The 15,809-nt window shown below is 51.6% G+C and overlaps 1 protein-coding gene across 6 annotated transcripts in view; it reads left to right on the forward strand.

The window, feature by feature from the left end:
• ATP5J2 (ATP synthase, H+ transporting, mitochondrial Fo complex, subunit F2) overlaps positions 1–15,809 on the forward strand; it is a 57,742-nt gene that overhangs the window by 37,001 nt on the left and 4,932 nt on the right. For 2 of the 6 annotated variants that reach the window (XM_038539368.1, XM_038539369.1), the window contains exons 1-8: positions 67–145; positions 2,528–3,039; positions 5,786–5,926; positions 8,277–8,495; positions 10,623–10,724; positions 12,620–13,324; positions 14,349–14,465; positions 15,119–15,301. In XM_038539368.1, coding sequence (XP_038395296.1) covers positions 76–145; positions 2,528–3,039; positions 5,786–5,926; positions 8,277–8,495; positions 10,623–10,724; positions 12,620–13,324; positions 14,349–14,465; positions 15,119–15,301 — 2,049 coding nt within the window. In that variant the 5' untranslated portion in view covers positions 67–75. The other 4 variants (XM_038539374.1, XM_038539372.1, XM_038539370.1 and 1 more) reach the window with 4 other exon arrangements.

A 15,809-nucleotide genomic window follows, 5' to 3' on the forward strand; every position in this document is an offset into this window, starting at 1 on the left:
CTCCGTCAGGCCAGGCTAGCCGCCAGCCGAACTCCTACCTCCTCTCGCCGCCCGGGGTAACCCGCCTCCGCGCGCATGGGGCGGGGCTTTCACGTGGCGGACTGCGCCTGCGTGAAGTCGGCGGGGGGCCTGCGCGGACGTGAAGGTCGGTGGGAAGGACCCCCTGGAGCACGGCGCGGTGAGGCGAGGAGGGCGCGGCGGGGCGACGCGGCGCGGGGCTCCGGGCTGTGTTCACTGGGGGGACTTTTCCAGTGAGATCCTGTTCCCGGGTGGGGACGGGACGACGGAGGGGCCGCGAGTGTCGCAGCCGGGGTTGGGGCTGTCTGGTGAGACGACCGAGGCTCGAAAGGCCCTTGTGGAGGGGGTCGGGCTGGCCCGAGGGCCCCGGGGAGCGTCCGGGGAGGGACGCCCTACCCCACCCCAACCCCAGCACAGCGGCGGCGCGTGTCTAATTCAGGGGTTGTCATTACTGGCAGGTTAATGAGCCTGGGTAGGGAGAAAATTGCACCTTTAGTTTTCTCTGTGTGAAATGGGCATTTCCTTCCGTGACTGGCAGGTGTAGCGTTAACAGGGCCCTCAACTAAGTCGGGGTTTCTAGTGGGGAGGACCGTCAGTGATGGTCGGAGGTAGAGTACGTGCAAGTTACCACAAGCTATCGTCTACACTAATCACTGCTGTGACTGGATCTTGGTGTTCATGCGTCGGAAAAGCAGCCTATATACTGGAATAGCAGGAACTTGTTTTTTAAAACGTCTTAATATCTATTTCGACATGGTTGGTTTTTGGTTTTTTTTTTCTTGCAACGCTCAGCATTTCATTTAACGCACCTAAGCACTTTATTTAATGTGGCTACTTGACAATGTAGAATCACGGATGTGCTCACGTTATGGTTCTGTTACGGTCGCAGGTTTCACCAGATGTCTGTACTGGTGTCAGGAAAGGCTAATATCCAGACCTGGGCTCACTGGCAGACGGGTTCCACAGCTGGCGGGTCTCACCTTTGCACTCCACTACATGCTGCAAGATCCCCAGCAAGTCACTCCCCTTCCTGAGCCTCAGATATTTGTTTTTAAAGATTTTATTTATTTATTCATGAGACACACACAGAGAGGCAGAGCCATAGGCAGAGGGAGAAGCAGGCTCCCTAAGGGGAGCCCAATGTGGGACTCGATCCCAGGTTCCCCTGGATCACGACCTGAGCTGAAGACAGAGGCTCAACCACTGAGCCACCCAGGCATCCCTTGAGCCTCAGTTATTAATCAGTCTGCAGTCCCTTAAAAGTCTTACCAACTGTGAGCTTCTGTTACAACCAGATCTTAAAATAGTGTCATGGTGGCTATTCTGATACACGTTTTAAAGATCTTATTTATTTATTCATGAAACACATAGAGGCAGAGACGTAGGCAGAGGGAGAAGCCAGCTCCATGCAGGGAGCCTGATGTGGGACTCGATCCTGGGACCCCAGGATCACACCATGAGCCAAAGGCAGACGCTTAGCCACTGAGCCACCCAGGCGTCCCCTGGCATTTTTTTTATTAAAGAATTTAAAAAAAAAATTTAAAAATCAAAAGAGTTTCAAGTACGCAGACCAGGATCTCTGGTCTAGCACTAATAGAAATGTAATGCAAGCCATGTGTATGATTTATAATTTTCAAGTAGCCATGTTAAATAAAGCTGAAAAATTGTGAAAACTAATGTTAAATTTTTATTTAGCCCAGTATATCCAAAATTATTTCAACGTGTCAAAAGGTGATTGTGTATAATTTGTCTACTTTTTTGGGCATAAAGTCTTTGAAATCAAGTGTGTAATTTATACTTAAAGCATGTCTTCATTTAGATTAGACTCATTTTAGGTGTTCACATGTGGCTAGTGGCTACTGTACTGGACAGCACAACTCTAGCCTATGTATCCACAAATTTTGCAGAAAAGGCATGCTTGAGATAACTTCCCTGTGCAGAGGCCCAGATGGTATTTTTTAAAATAATACATTATAATAGCTTTAACTTTTGAAACAGCAGTAAATGAGATATGCTAAAAACATCTTATTTAATCTTTACAACCTTATGGTGAAAAAAAAACAACAACCTTACGGTGAGGTCAGTAGGATCATCTTCATCTTGCAGTTGAAGAAATGTATGCACAGAAACGTCAAGGAATGGGCCTAGTCACACAACAGCTCTGGCTAGTACTCAAATTCCATTCTGACTTCAGTGACTGGTCTCTCAGATCATGGCTTGATAATATCAATAGCTTATGTCTGTTGGGGGCTTACTGTGCCAGCACTGTGCTGCACACCATGTATCTGAGCTTCATTCAGTCATTGCTACAGGACTGTGTGGGCAGTGGTTATAGTTAACCCCAGTTCACAGGGCAGGAGACTGAGACCAGAGCAGTGAGTGCCCCAGGACTCATGGGTGGTTGTTTGGCAAAACCGAAATCTGAAAGCAGGCTTTCTAATATCAGTATTCGTGCTTGTAATCCGTTCTCTGTCTTCTTTCTGCCTTTTGTGACTACAAACCCAAGTAGACTTCATTATATTTCTGACCTGTGCCAGGCCCTGGAGGAAAAAGCCAGAGTTGGACCTCATGAGATTTGCTCAGCTTTTCTCCCGCTTCCGCCCTGTGGGACTGTCCGCCCTCCAGCACCTTGACCCTCTCAGAGTCAAATGGGCAGGAGGCAGGGAGGGGCCCACATGGCTGAGGGCTGCATGGCTGACTCGAGCCTGCAGCAGCTCCCCCTTGCAGCTGCCCATTGGCCAGGGGAACCAGAAGAATGCGAGCAGCCTCAGCTCTGACCTGAGCCAGCCCAGCCCCACGGCCACTCAGGAAGAAGAGGAAGGTAGCTTTGGGACCCTCTCCAGCAAGTACTCTTCGAGGAGAATGTTCCGAAAGTCAACAGCCCAGTTGTATAACCTGCGGCTCAGGGAACAGAGTGCTGAAGATGAAGAAAGAGAGCTGGAGCCAAAGTCATGGCGGGGCCGGAAAAACACCCCTTACTGGTACTTCCTTCAGTGCAAACACCTGATCAGAGAAGGAAAGGTGAGGGGACCTTTGGATTCTGTTGGTCCTGGTTCTACTTCCTCTGTAGCCTAGTGTTTTGGAGGAGCCACCTTACCTGACCTCTACATACTTAGATGCTCAGGGCTCTTCTCTGTCTTCACTCACTCTGGTTGCTACACCAGGTGATCTGCCACCCCCTGGCTTTCAGGCCCCCCCTTCACTGCAGTTCTTCTGTTCTTCTCTCCAGCCCAGCCCTCCCCATATACATATCCGGCTACCTCACCAGCTCCCTTACACCCACCCACACTGGCCTGAAATTTTGGTTCTCATCCTTGTTTTGACTGCACTGTTTTCATCTCATTAAATGGCGATCCTACTGTTTCATCTGTCCAGGTCAGAAGCCTTTGTGCCATCCCTGACTCTTCTATTTCTCTCTCCATATTTAAAATATGACCAGTCTTAACCCTTCTTGTAGTATTCCCCCTGAAAGCCCAGGCCTTGCCTTATCTTCAGCTCCTCAGCTACCACGACGCTTGTAAGTGGGCTGCCTGCCATTCTCACCACCTCCTTCTCCCATGTCTGCACAGTGCAGAACCACCCTGTTAAAGCAGAAAGCAGATTATGTTACTCTTCCTGCTAGGACTTGCAAATGTGTTCAATGACATCGATGTTCGTATTTTTAGGTGTTGATAATGACGTTGACATATGTTTAAAAATTTCTTAGAGGTGTATGTTGAAGATGTGGGGAATGAAATAATGGAATGTCTATAAATGTGCTTTATTTTTTGTAAATATTTTATTTTGGGGGGAGAGAGCATAAAGAGAATGAGCAGGAGTGAAGAGGAGAGGCAGAGGTAAAAGGACTCCACCCCCCATGTGGGATTTGATCCCAGGATTTGGGTTCATGACCTGAGCTGAAGGCAAATGCCTAGCCAACTGAGCCACCCAGGCACCTTGTAAATGTGCTTTAAAAATTTCATTTTGGGGGTGCCTGGGTGGCTCAGTTGGTGAAGCGTCTAACTCTTGATCTCAGAGTCTAACTCTTGATCTCAGAGTCATGAGTTCAAGCCCCATGTTGGGGTCCATACTGCGTATAGAGCCTGCTTTAAAAAAAAAAAAAATGATTTCAGTGTGGAGTGGGAGTACAGGGTGTGCATGAACAAGATTGTTAATCATTATAGTTATTTTTACTTTTGTGTATGTTTGAAGTTTTCCATAATGAAAACTTGAGAAATAAAGAAAAGCCAAAGTCCTCACAAAAGCTTATGAAGCCTGCAAGGTCTGCCTTCCACTCTCCTTACTTCTCTACTCTTATCTCCCCTTCCCTCACTGCTATAACCATCCTGGTCTCCTCTCTGCTTCTCCAACTCCCAGTACACTCTTGACTCAGGGCCTTTGCACTGTTTTCTCATATAGTGGTGTTTTTTCCCTTACCTCCTTCAGATTGTTGTTCTGTCACCTTTTGAGTGAAGCCCTGCTTGGCTGTCTTATCTAAAACTGAATCTTCCAGGGTGCCTGGCTGGTTCAGTTGGTTAAGTGTCTGCCTTCAGCTCAGGTTATGATCTTAGGGTCCTGGGATAGAGCCCTGTGTTGAGCTTCCTGCTCAGTGGGGAGTCTGCCTCTCTCTCTCCCTCTGCTCCTCCCCCTCTGCTCATGATCTCTCTCTCTCTCATAAATAAATAAAATCTCTTAAAAACCCAGGAAAATCTCCCATACCCTTTTTTTCTGGCACTTCTTGCTTTATTTTTGTTTTAAAACCTATCACTGGGGCACCTGGGTGGTTCAGTCAGTTAAGCATCTGCCTTTGGCTCAGTTCCATGATCCCAGGCTTCTCCCCCTCCCAGGCCCTGCTCGTGCTCTCTCTCACTCTTTCTCTGTCTCTCTTTCAAATAAAATCTTAAAGAATAAAATAACAACCTATCACCATTTGACATAGTACATATTTTTTTTATTTCACCTGGCATCTGTCTTTTGCACATTAGAAAATGTGTTCCATGAGGAGCCTCCCTCTCGTTCATGGCTATATCCCCAGCAAATGGACCTTGCCTGGTACATAGTAGGATTCAGTAATTACTGGTTGAACCAATGGATGAAAACAATAATTAAGTTGTAAGGGGGTGAACTGAGGATTTAAAGGAGATGGTATTGGAGTAGGGATGGGGTAGAGATGACTGTGGGCTAAGGGGATTTGCAGCCAGAGGAAGCTGGTCACTCAGGGCTGCTGTCTTATGCCATCTCAGAAGGCTGCTGCTGTGAATGGCCCCATGTGGTTGTGCCACACAGTGGCCCCAAGTGTGCCCACCATCCTGGCCAGAACCCAATCTCCCATACCACTTAGGCCCAAGGGGCTGCCACTATAGGTGGGGTCACCAAGGAAGTAAAGGCAGGGCAGATCCCAGGATTTGTAGAATTAACATTTTCTGAGGACCTACTGAGGGCCAGGCTCTGGCTCCACTCTAGGCCCACAAGGAGACAAAGACATGGCCCTGCTTTCGAGGAGTTCATTGTCTGGCTGGAGGGAAGGCAGCCATGGCAGCAGGACCAAGAGCTTTTGTAGGTGGTGGGAATTTAGTGGGCTTTTCTTCCTGGCCACCATGAAGCTCCCTTGCTGCAGAGCCCAGGGACCAAGAGGCTGGTAGCAGAGGCCCAGGACAGCTGTGTGGTTCCTGGGCAGGCTGGGGGGGTGGGGGCAGGGGGAGTCCCTCAGTCTCAGTTTCCCTCTCTTTGCTGAGGGTCTCTGAGGCCTCCCTAAGCACCCCTCCCCCCATGTCCCTTCTCCCTGCAGCTGGCTGAGGCCCTGGATCTGTTTGAGCGGCAGATGCTGAAGGAAGAGCGACTTCAGCCCCTTGAGTGCAACTACACTGTACTGATCGGGGGCTGTGGGCGGGCCGGATACCTGAAGAAGGCCTTCAGGCTCTACAACGATGTGAGTGCGGGGCTGGGGGCAGAGGGGTAAGGCTTCAGAGGGCATGGGTTTTTGAGGCAGAAGGAGCTGGGTGCGCATGGCAGGATGTCAACTGCTGGGACATTACCATGGCCAGATTAACCTCCTGGCCTCTGTTTCATCCTCTGTAAAGTGGAGGGGATCTTGGATGATTATGTGAGCTGGGTGGAAAGTCTTCCATTCCCTGACTGGACTGCAGCAGCTCCCCCTCCCCCCACTCCGCCTCCCTTCTCCACTGCTGCTCCTGTTGTGTTTACATTGTCTCACCCTTACTGTCCACATGGGACACATATACGCAGTTTGCTTCCAAAGCTGGTCCTTTAGAAAGGGGCTCTTGTGCCTCTTGGAAGGTGGTTTCACTTTATATTCATCCACTTCTTGTGTTGTATTTATTTTCAGAGCTGGGAAGCTATGTCCTTTGTAGTCGTGAAAGCTTTGCCTAAGAGGATAGTAGGCTCTAGTAGAAATAATCCAACCCTCTCTTGCAGCCAGAAGCTTGGGAACATCCTTTATCCCAGCAAGACTTACTGTCCATTTGGGATGTACCTCCTCGAGGCCTGATCATCTCTAGCTGGAAGCAGGGGGGAGGAATTGTGGTTCCAAATGATAAAATAACATAGCCTCTGAAAGACCTAAGGACCCATCACGGTAGAGAAAGACAGGAAGCTTCCCTGACAAGCCACCTAGCAGCAGAGCATTCAGGTGCTAAGTGAGGGGCAGCTAGTGCCAGGGGGGTGTTTGTTGTGTTTTTTGGTTCACAGTCCAATAGCAGCTCTTAACTCACATTTGAGAGGACCCTTAAATCACCACCTGTCACCTCAGAGATGTACAGTTCACTCTTTCTTACCTTAAGTTATTCTCTGTCAATTTGCTTCTTTTTTTTTTTCTAATAAAATTTTTACTTTGGAATAATTTCAGATTCATAGAAAAAGTGCAAAGATGTAAAGAAAATTCCCGAATACCCTTCCCTCTGCTAATCCCTGTAGTAGCATCTCATGCCTTGACGGTCTATTTATCAGAACTGAGAAACCACTCTTACTAGAAACTGAACTCCAGATTTTATTTGGATTTCACCTTTTTTTTTTTTCCACTGAGATCTTCTTTCTTTTCCTGTATCCAGTCTGGGTCCCCACACTGGCTTCTCCGTTTTGTGATACTTTTTGAATTTCCTTTTTGTCCATGACATTGACAGATTTCAGGAGTACTGGTCAAGGATTTTTTTTTTAAGATTTTATTTATTTATTCATGAGAGACAGACAGAGAGAGAGGCAGAGACACAGGCAGAGGGAGAAGCAGGCTCCATTATGCAGGGAGCCTGATGTGGGACTCGATCCCAGGTCTCCAGGATCACGCCCTGGGCTGAAGAGGGCGCTAAACTGCTGAGCCACCCCGGCTGCCCTGGTCAAGGATTTTGTAGAATGTCTCTCCATTTGTACTTGTGACAAGGCTGTGGTTATGGGCTTGGGGAAAGGCTGTCACAGAAGCAAAGTGTCCTTTTCCTGCCAGGGGACTTAGCACACGTGACAGATACCTTGGTCACTTGGTGAAAGTGCTGTTTGCCAGGTTTCTGCCCCTATTCGATTTTTCCGTGTGTGTGCTTTGCCGCCCTCATTACTGTTGTTGATTTTTTCTTTGTTATGTTTCGTCCTACCTGGAGTGTAAGCTTGATGCAAACAAGCAGTATCTGTCCTGGTAACCACTGGTAGCTGGTGCCTGGCTTACAGTAAGTCCTCAGGACACATTTGTCATGTACATGAGTTCACACACGGCATACATCATCCTCATAGTTGGATCACCATCCTCATTTTTCAGATGAGGAAACAACGGCCACCATGTTTGAGGTGAAGTGCCATGTCCAAGGTCACTGTGCTTGTGAGCATTGGAACTGGGATTTGAGCCCCAAACAGCCTGACTCTGAGCACAAGGCTCTTTTTTTAAAAGATATTTTATTTACTTAGAACAGGCAGGGGGATCTGCAAAGGGAGAGGGAGAAGCAGGTAACCCACTGAGCAGGGAGCCCGATGCGGAGCTGAGAGAGCATCAGGAGGATTCTGCTAAAGGCATCTCAGGCCCAGAGTGGGCTGACAGCCATGGGGAGGATGACGCTTTGCTTGGTGCATCTGGAGGGCAGGTTTTCAGAGGCCCTCTGGCTGAGTCAGGGTTTTGGAGAAGTAGGCTCTGACATGTCACTCAGCTCCACCTTAGCACAGGTCCTGCCAACTGGCCTGTTAAATGCAGGAACAGAGTTCTTTCCAGCTTTCCCTCAGGGCGGCTATCACCTGTTTGTCCAGCTGGCCCAGAGCTACCTTCAGGTTTCTTTCCATCTCCACAGATGAAAAAACGGGACCTGGAGCCCACAGATGCCACGTACACAGCCCTGTTCAATGTCTGTGCTGAGTCCCCCTGGAAGGACTCTGCTCTGCAGAGTGCCCTGAAGCTCCGGCAGCAGCTCCAGGCCAGAAACTTCCAGCTCAACTTAAAAACATACCATGCACTGCTGAAGATGGCTGCCTTGTGCGCAGACCTCAGGATGTGCCTTGATGTGTTCAAGGTGAGGGTGCCCCTTCCTTCCTTCTCCCCCACCCGGGGCCAGTCCCATGTGGCAGATGTGAGGCTATGGCTCTTGATGTCCCTCACGCAGGAAGATTCAGGGGCTGATGAGGAATCGGGGTTGGGTTCACCAATTGGCAGAGGCCTCAGTCTGACAGATAAAGAAGCCCTGCCCCTAGGAGGGTGGTGGGTTGTGTGTGCTACTGTGTGCTACGACTCCGTGTGAGACTCCTTGGTGCCATAGAGGAGGGCAGGGCATCACAGCAGTAAGGATGAATCAATGCTCACCAGGGAAGGCATCCTGCTTAAAGCAGTGGGAACAAAAATCGCTGGTTTCCAGGAGGTGCCAGGTTTGAGGGAAGCAGGTGGTAAGCAAGGGCATGGGATTGCTGAGCAGGGTCTTGTCTGCATCAGTGCTTTGGCTCATAGTCACTCTCTCCCTCTCTTTTTTAATGTGCTCCATGCTGGAGTTCAGAGTTCATGTGGGGCTTAAACTCTCGACCCTGAGATCAAGACCTGAGCTGAGATCAAGAGTTGGATGCTTCACTGAATGAGCCATCAAGGTGCTCTCTGTAGCTGCTTTTATTCCTCAGCTATAAGAAGGGTTTTTATCCCCAGTTCCAGAGGAGACCGTGAGGAGGTTTAAGCAGGGAGGACCAGGACCGGGGTGGTAGTTCTGCGCTCTCGGGTTGGGAAGGGAGACAAACGTGAATTAACACCTAAAGGAAGGCTCTAGGTCCTCACAACTAAACCTCAGGAGAACTTCAGCATGCCCTTGGCAGCCTTGTCTTCCCTCAGGCCCATGGACACGCTCATTCTCTGCTCTTAGGTTCTGTCTTGCTTTTCCCACTGCTGACTGATGCTTTTCCTCACTGCATGTACTGAGGTCCCACCTGCCCACCACAGGAGAAGGGGCCTGTTGGATCGTCCAGGCACCACGTGGTGCAGAGCAGCCTGTGACCAGCCTCTGGGTTGGCTGCCTTGAGGTGGCCTGCTCTGCAGGAGAGGCAGGATCATGGGGTCTCAACCCTGGAGACCTCCTTGAGAGTGATAAATCCTTCCCAAGGGTGCCATGTGAGGGGCAGGTAGTTGAAGCCTCCAGAAGAGGTCAGTGTGGCTGATTGGCCTCTGACCTGTCCGGAGATGTCATTGATATTTTATGCAGGTCAGTCTGTGGGGAGAGAGACCAGTTAAGAGACAGCTGGGAGACAGTCCCAGACAGAGCACAAACTAAAACCTCACTGAGAGGGGCACCTGGATGGCTCAGTCATTTAAGGGTCTGCCTTCAGCTCAGGTCATGATACCAGGGTCCTGGGATTGAGCCCCGTGTTGGGCTCCCTGCTCAGCAGGGAGTCAGCTTCTCCCTTTCCCTCTGCCCCTTCCCCTGCTTATGTGTGCATGTGTGCACACTCTCTCAAAGAAATAAGATCTATAAAATGATAAAACCTGTCTGAGGTGGAAGGGTTGGTGACGGGGAGAGTCAGAAGTGGCTGATGGTGGGGTAGGGTGGGAACACCTATGCTCACAAGAGGGACAGAGGAAGACAGGCTCGAGGAGGAGACCCTTAGGAGCTGAGGGGTGGAAGAATATTTCAAGAAGGCAATGGCCAAGCCTGACAGGCTCGAGAGAGGCCAGGGGTAACAAGTGTCATAAAAATGTGCATGGGCACTATACCTTGTTGTGGAGGTGTTCCAGAGATCCTTCAAGGCAAGTCCTGCCTGTGACCCTGCTCTCTGGATGAGGAGGCTGAACCCAGGGAGCTTCATGCCTTGCCCACACTCACAGTTAGCCAGTCGCAAAGCTAGGACTTGAAGCCAGCTCTGTGCAATTTCAGTGCCTTGAGCACAGGGGCTAAAACTGGTTGCTGCAGTGGTCTTTGCAGAGGGTCTACCCAAAAGTGATCACATCAACCAGGAAGAGCAGCCTAGAAGGAGAGGAGGAGGGAATGCAGGCAGCAATTGGACAGCTCTGCTCAGGGGCTGGTTCTGAGCCAGCCCAAAGCCAGATTCAGGTCCCACCTCTTCTAGATGCATGGCCATGGCCTGCCCCAGGAGTGTCTGCCGAGTCAGACCCATTGGGCCTGGGCTCTGCCACAGGTTCGCAGTGTGGCCTCTACTCCCTCTTCCAGGAAATCGTCCAGAAAGGGCATGCAGTCACAGAGGAGACCTTCAGTTACCTGCTCATGGGCTGCATCCAGGATAAGAAGACGGGTTTCCGATACACCCTACAGGTCTGTCCCTTCCAGCTCTGTCTTTCTGCCTCTCCCGCTGCCCCCTTCCCACGTGCACCTGTGTCAGGTGCAAATGATGACCACGTGTCCATTTGAGCACCTGTGACTGCCCCTTGCAGGTGTTGTTATGTTTGCAATAGTTTAGCCTTCATAAAGCATGCTGCTTCCGGCCGTTTTACAGATGGCGGGGGAGGAGGGCCTTAGAAGGGGCATGGCTGCTGCCACGTGAGGGCACAACCAGCCCATGCTCTTTCACTCTGCCAAATGGCCTTCCATGCCACTGGCTCAGATCGGCTAAGCTTACAGTCTCTGAAGGCCTGCAGCACACTTACATGGAATGTTTGTTCCAGCTCACCTCCCACAGGCCCACACTCAGCATCTCTGCAGGTGGGACCCAGGGATCTTCAGTTAGTCCTGAGAGATGTGCATGGACTTCAGAGTTGAGACCCATTGCTCTGATTCCACCTCAGATCCCCTGAGAGCACTGCCCCCCTGGCCCTAGGCAAGTGAGGTGCCAGTAGTAGCAATGGTGCCAGAGCTCCCCTGGAGCTCTTCAACTTAAGGTGGGGCCCACAGACCTGCAGCATTAACCTCACCTGGGAGCTTGTCAGAAGAGCAGGATCTCAGCCCCACCTGGGCCTACTACATCCATATCAACATTTCACCAAGATCCCCAGGTGGTTGATCGACACAGAGGCTGAGCCCCAGTGACCTGGGACAGCCCTGGACCAAATGCATGCCTCTCCTCAGCAGACTCTGAAAGCAAGAGCTTTATGGTAAAAATCAGCCAAGATCTAGTTTCTTGCTTTCTTTGTTCTAGGTCTGTTGTAGTTAGAAATGCTAATAGCTGGCTTGTGTTGTGCACTTGTTAAACTGCTCAACCTAAGCACCATCAGCCCTGTTTTACAGACAAGGAAACTGAGACTCACAGAGGTTGAGTAAGTGGCCTAAGGTCACACAGCTATTAAGCAGATCTGGGATTTGAACTGAGGCCCATCTGACTCCCAAGAACCTGAATCTGTGCTAAACCTCAGGTCTCTGCTGAGACCTTTGCCCTACTTAAGATCCTCTCTGGTGGGCAGCAGACCTCTTGCAGGTTGCACCCACCTGGGCCTGACTGACTCCTTGCCTTGTCTGCACACTTACCCCTGATGAAGATAGAAAGTTAGATGCGAGCTCTCATCCCACCAAATGTGGCCACCCTTTGAGCCCACAAAGAAGCCAGTGTGACCAGTGAGCCCTGTGTGGCATCTCCTGGCACCTTAGAAACGATGTCAGAGTGACCCAGACATGATCAGAGTGGCCCTTTGTGGAGAACACACTGAGTGTGCTAGGTGCTGTGTTGTGGGGTGAGAATGAGCTCATCTCAAGAGGAAACGGCTGCCTGGGGCCCCAGCTTGGGGGGTGCTCTTCCTGGCTGAACCCCCCTTGCACTGTCCCTGCCCTGTGTTCTTATACTTCCTGGAGGCTGCAAGGGGCAGGACATGCAGTGGACACTCAGGAAGTGTCACTAAATCCAGCTCTTAAGTCAGCCTAGACTCCTTCAGGATGTAGCCTCTCTGATATCCCTCCCCAGAGTACAGAGAAACTGGACAGAGATCCAGGGCGAAGTCTATTCCCAGTACGGGGGCTCTGGAAGAGGGCAGAGAGATGAAAGTGGGAGAACAGTTTGGAGATGAGCTAGAGAGAGAAAAGGAGTAGCACCCCTGTGAAGTCTCCCAGAGAGTCCTCAGAGTCTCAGGATTCTTAGTTGTCTAGAGCTGGGCATTGGGTTAGATGCTTTTAGCTCTTTTCTGTGCCCTTTGTGTTTGCCAAATGGTTGTTTATTCCCTGTGTCTGCTCTGCTTAAGGCTCTTCTGAGGAGTGCAGAGCCTGAACTTACCTCTTCCTGGCAGGTGTGGAGGCAGATGCTGAGTCTGGGGCTCCAGCCGAGCCAGCATGGCTACAACCTCCTTTTGGGGGCAGCTCGAGACTGTGGCTTGGGGGACCCGGAGGTGGCCTCAGCACTGCTCCTGAGGCCCAGGGAGGAGATGGTCCTGCTCCAGCCCCGGGCAGGTGGGTTTCGGACAAGGAAGAGAGCCCAGGCCCAGGTGGGCGATGGCATGTCAATCAAGCACGTGGAGGCCCTGGAGAGGCAGCTGTTTCTGGAACCTTCTCAGGTAGTTGAGGGCCTTCCAGAGCCTCGTGAAGCCAGAGCCCCCAGCAAGGCCCAGCCTGAGGTGGATACCAAGACGGAGCCTGACCACATGGTGACCCTCACTTCATTGGCCTCAGAACCTTCTCGCTGGGGACTGGAGGCCAACCTCCTGACCTTGGGAGCAGTCCCCCCAGCTGTGGTCTCCTTTGGGACTGTAACCACCCCAGCTGACAGGCTGGCCTTGATGGGGGGCCTGGAGGGTTTCTTGGGCAAGATGGCAGAGCATGGGCTCAAGCCCAATATCAAAACCCTCACACTGCTGGCTGAGGTGGTAGAGCCTGGGAGTCCTGCAGAGTCCTCACTGCTGACTGTCCTGGACACGCACCAGGTGGAAGCTGACGTGACATTCTTCAACACACTGATGAGGAAGAAGAGCAAACTTGGCGATCTGGAGGGGGCGAAGGTGAGGGGCATGGAGGCAGGCACCAGATTCAAGAGGAAGGTTCCTCTGACCTTCCAACTGCAGGACCTGGCTCCCCTGCAGGGGGCGTCACCCATTCCCACAATAGGTGGGCAGGCTGAGTAGAGCCTCTGTTCTGGGCCTGGGCTTGGGCAAAGCTGAGAACTGAGTGGTGAAGCAGCCAGCTGCACTCCATTGAGGAGCTTACAGATGGATGCAGACAGACACCAAACACATCTTCACTGTCCCGAGGGGCACAAGGCATACAGGAGCTTGGGACCCGAGTGTCCCCACCCTTCAGCCCACACCCTCCGACCCACACACACACATAACAGTCCTCCACTAAATGCTGTTCCAAGAGCTTCCCATCCATTCCTCTTTTCACTGACCACACCACCAAGGCTCTGCTGGTACGAGGCTTCCTGCATTCCACAGAGGGGACACTGAAGCCCTTGTGGGATTTTGTCCATTTATCTGTCTAAAGCCTCTCTTGTCAGAGCACTGAGCTCTCGTGGACATCAAAGGTGGCAGAGATAGAGCTTCTGCCTTCAGGCCCACAGTGCAGAGCGCACCTTCCCCTAGACAAGCTGAATGTGAGAGCCCCTCCCTGAGCCAGCCAAGCTGCAAGGGCATCTTCCTACCCCAGCCCTCGCAGTCTCATCTTTACTTCCCATACTGCTGTTGGCATTGTCTGCAGCCCTGGGCTGTGGGGTCAGATGACATTGAAGGCCTGAGTGCTGGGATGGATGGCCAGCAGAGGAGCAGAGAGGCACAGGAATATGAAGGGCTTCAGGGAGAGGGGAGGGCATGTCTGAGACAGGCTGGAAGGCAGGGTGTCCTCGCAGAGGGACTGAACTCCGAGGAGCTGGGTGCTCGCAAGCCAAGCTGAGAACAGCATCTAGTGTGGTCACACAGGGAGCTGTGAAGCCTCTGAGCAGAGCTGTTCCCCTGAGGTCTCCAGCCAGCCATGGAACTTCAACTGAGAAGGCTCTTGCCAGGCCTGGTAGTGTCATATCTGTCCCCACAGGCGCTGCTACCACTCCTGGCAAGGAGGGGAATCATCCCCAACCTGCAGACCTTCTGCAACCTGGCCATTGGGTGCCGTAGGCCCAGGGATGGTCTGCAGCTGCTTGCAGACATGAAGGTGAGTTGGTCCAAGCCTAGGTGGAACCCATGGTGCTACGAACTTGGGAGGTGCTCAGGAAGAAAGCTGAGCCCCCCCGAACCCCCAGGCCTCCCCACCCTGACAGCATAAACTGTGTGTGAGGGCAGGAAGAATGGGATCACTCTAGCTTCAAGTGTAGAATGGTCATTGGCCCAGGTGGAGAGAAAGTGGACCCTGCTGCAGGAACTGGCACTGAAAGCATGGGGTGTTCCAGTCTTGAAGGTGGTTGCAGTGGGGAGAGCTCGAGGGGTGGGGACAGGTCTTGGCCCCAACTCTGGACGGATATATGTCAGAATTCTAGGGGCAGGGGTTGCAGTAAACCACAGCCAAGAGCTGAGGAGGTGGTCTCCTACACATGGTTTACTGCCCGAGTCCAGTGATCTCTGAGCAAGTTCTTCAGGGCTGAGAGGGTAGGGTCCTCAGTTGGGGGGCGGGAAGGACCTACAGTGTGGGGCACATGTGCTTTCCTTTTTGGAGTGGGGGTGTACAGCCTGTTATTGCCACAAGGTACTGACCTTGCCCCAGTTGCTGGTCTGCAGAGCAGACCTAAATGGCCTGACACGCACAGTGGGCTGCTTTGTCCCAACAGTTGCCGTCACGTCACTGATTGAATGTTTATGTTTCTGTTCCAGAAATCCCAGATGACCCCCAACACCCACATCTACAGCACCCTCATCAACGCGGCCCTCAAGAAGCTGGACTACACCTATCTCATTGACATCCTGAAGGACATGAGGCAGAATAGAGTCCCGGTGAATGAGGTGGTCATCCGCCAACTAGAGTTTGCAGCCCAGTACCCACCTACCTTTGATCGGGTGTGTACCCCAACTCTAACTCAGAGTTCTCTAGTCACCCCACCTACCCTTTACCCCAGGTCTGGCCTTGAGGAATTGGAATTCCCTTGCTTTAAATGTCAGTTGCTTCCCTTAGGAAGAATCCCAAATTCCTTAAACCACAGCCCATGTGTCCCTGTGGACTACATCTCAGGCCACTCTTCCCTGTATTCGCTGTCAGCCCTGCTGGCCTTCCATCATTTCTGTGTAACATCAGCCTTTCCTGCCTTGCGGTTTTTGTAGTCCCTCTACCTTCAGTAGGCTCCTCATTTTTCCTGTAACTGGCTCCTCACCCTGTAGGTCGCAGCTTGGATGGCTCTTTCTCAGGGATGCCCTGCTGCTCCCTCCTTCCCATCACCTAGAGCACTGTTCCTTTTTGGCCATTTTCACAACCTGTAATTGTATCTGCATGTGTGACTGTCACCTTCACAAAACCTAAGCCCCTTGAGTTGGAGACTGACTCTCTTCTTCACCTGGCTTCCTGGTACCT

This window comes from Canis lupus, chromosome 6 (assembly GCF_011100685.1).
Source record: "Canis lupus familiaris isolate Mischka breed German Shepherd chromosome 6, alternate assembly UU_Cfam_GSD_1.0, whole genome shotgun sequence".
In the NCBI taxonomy this organism is placed as follows: Eukaryota; Metazoa; Chordata; class Mammalia; order Carnivora; family Canidae; genus Canis; species Canis lupus.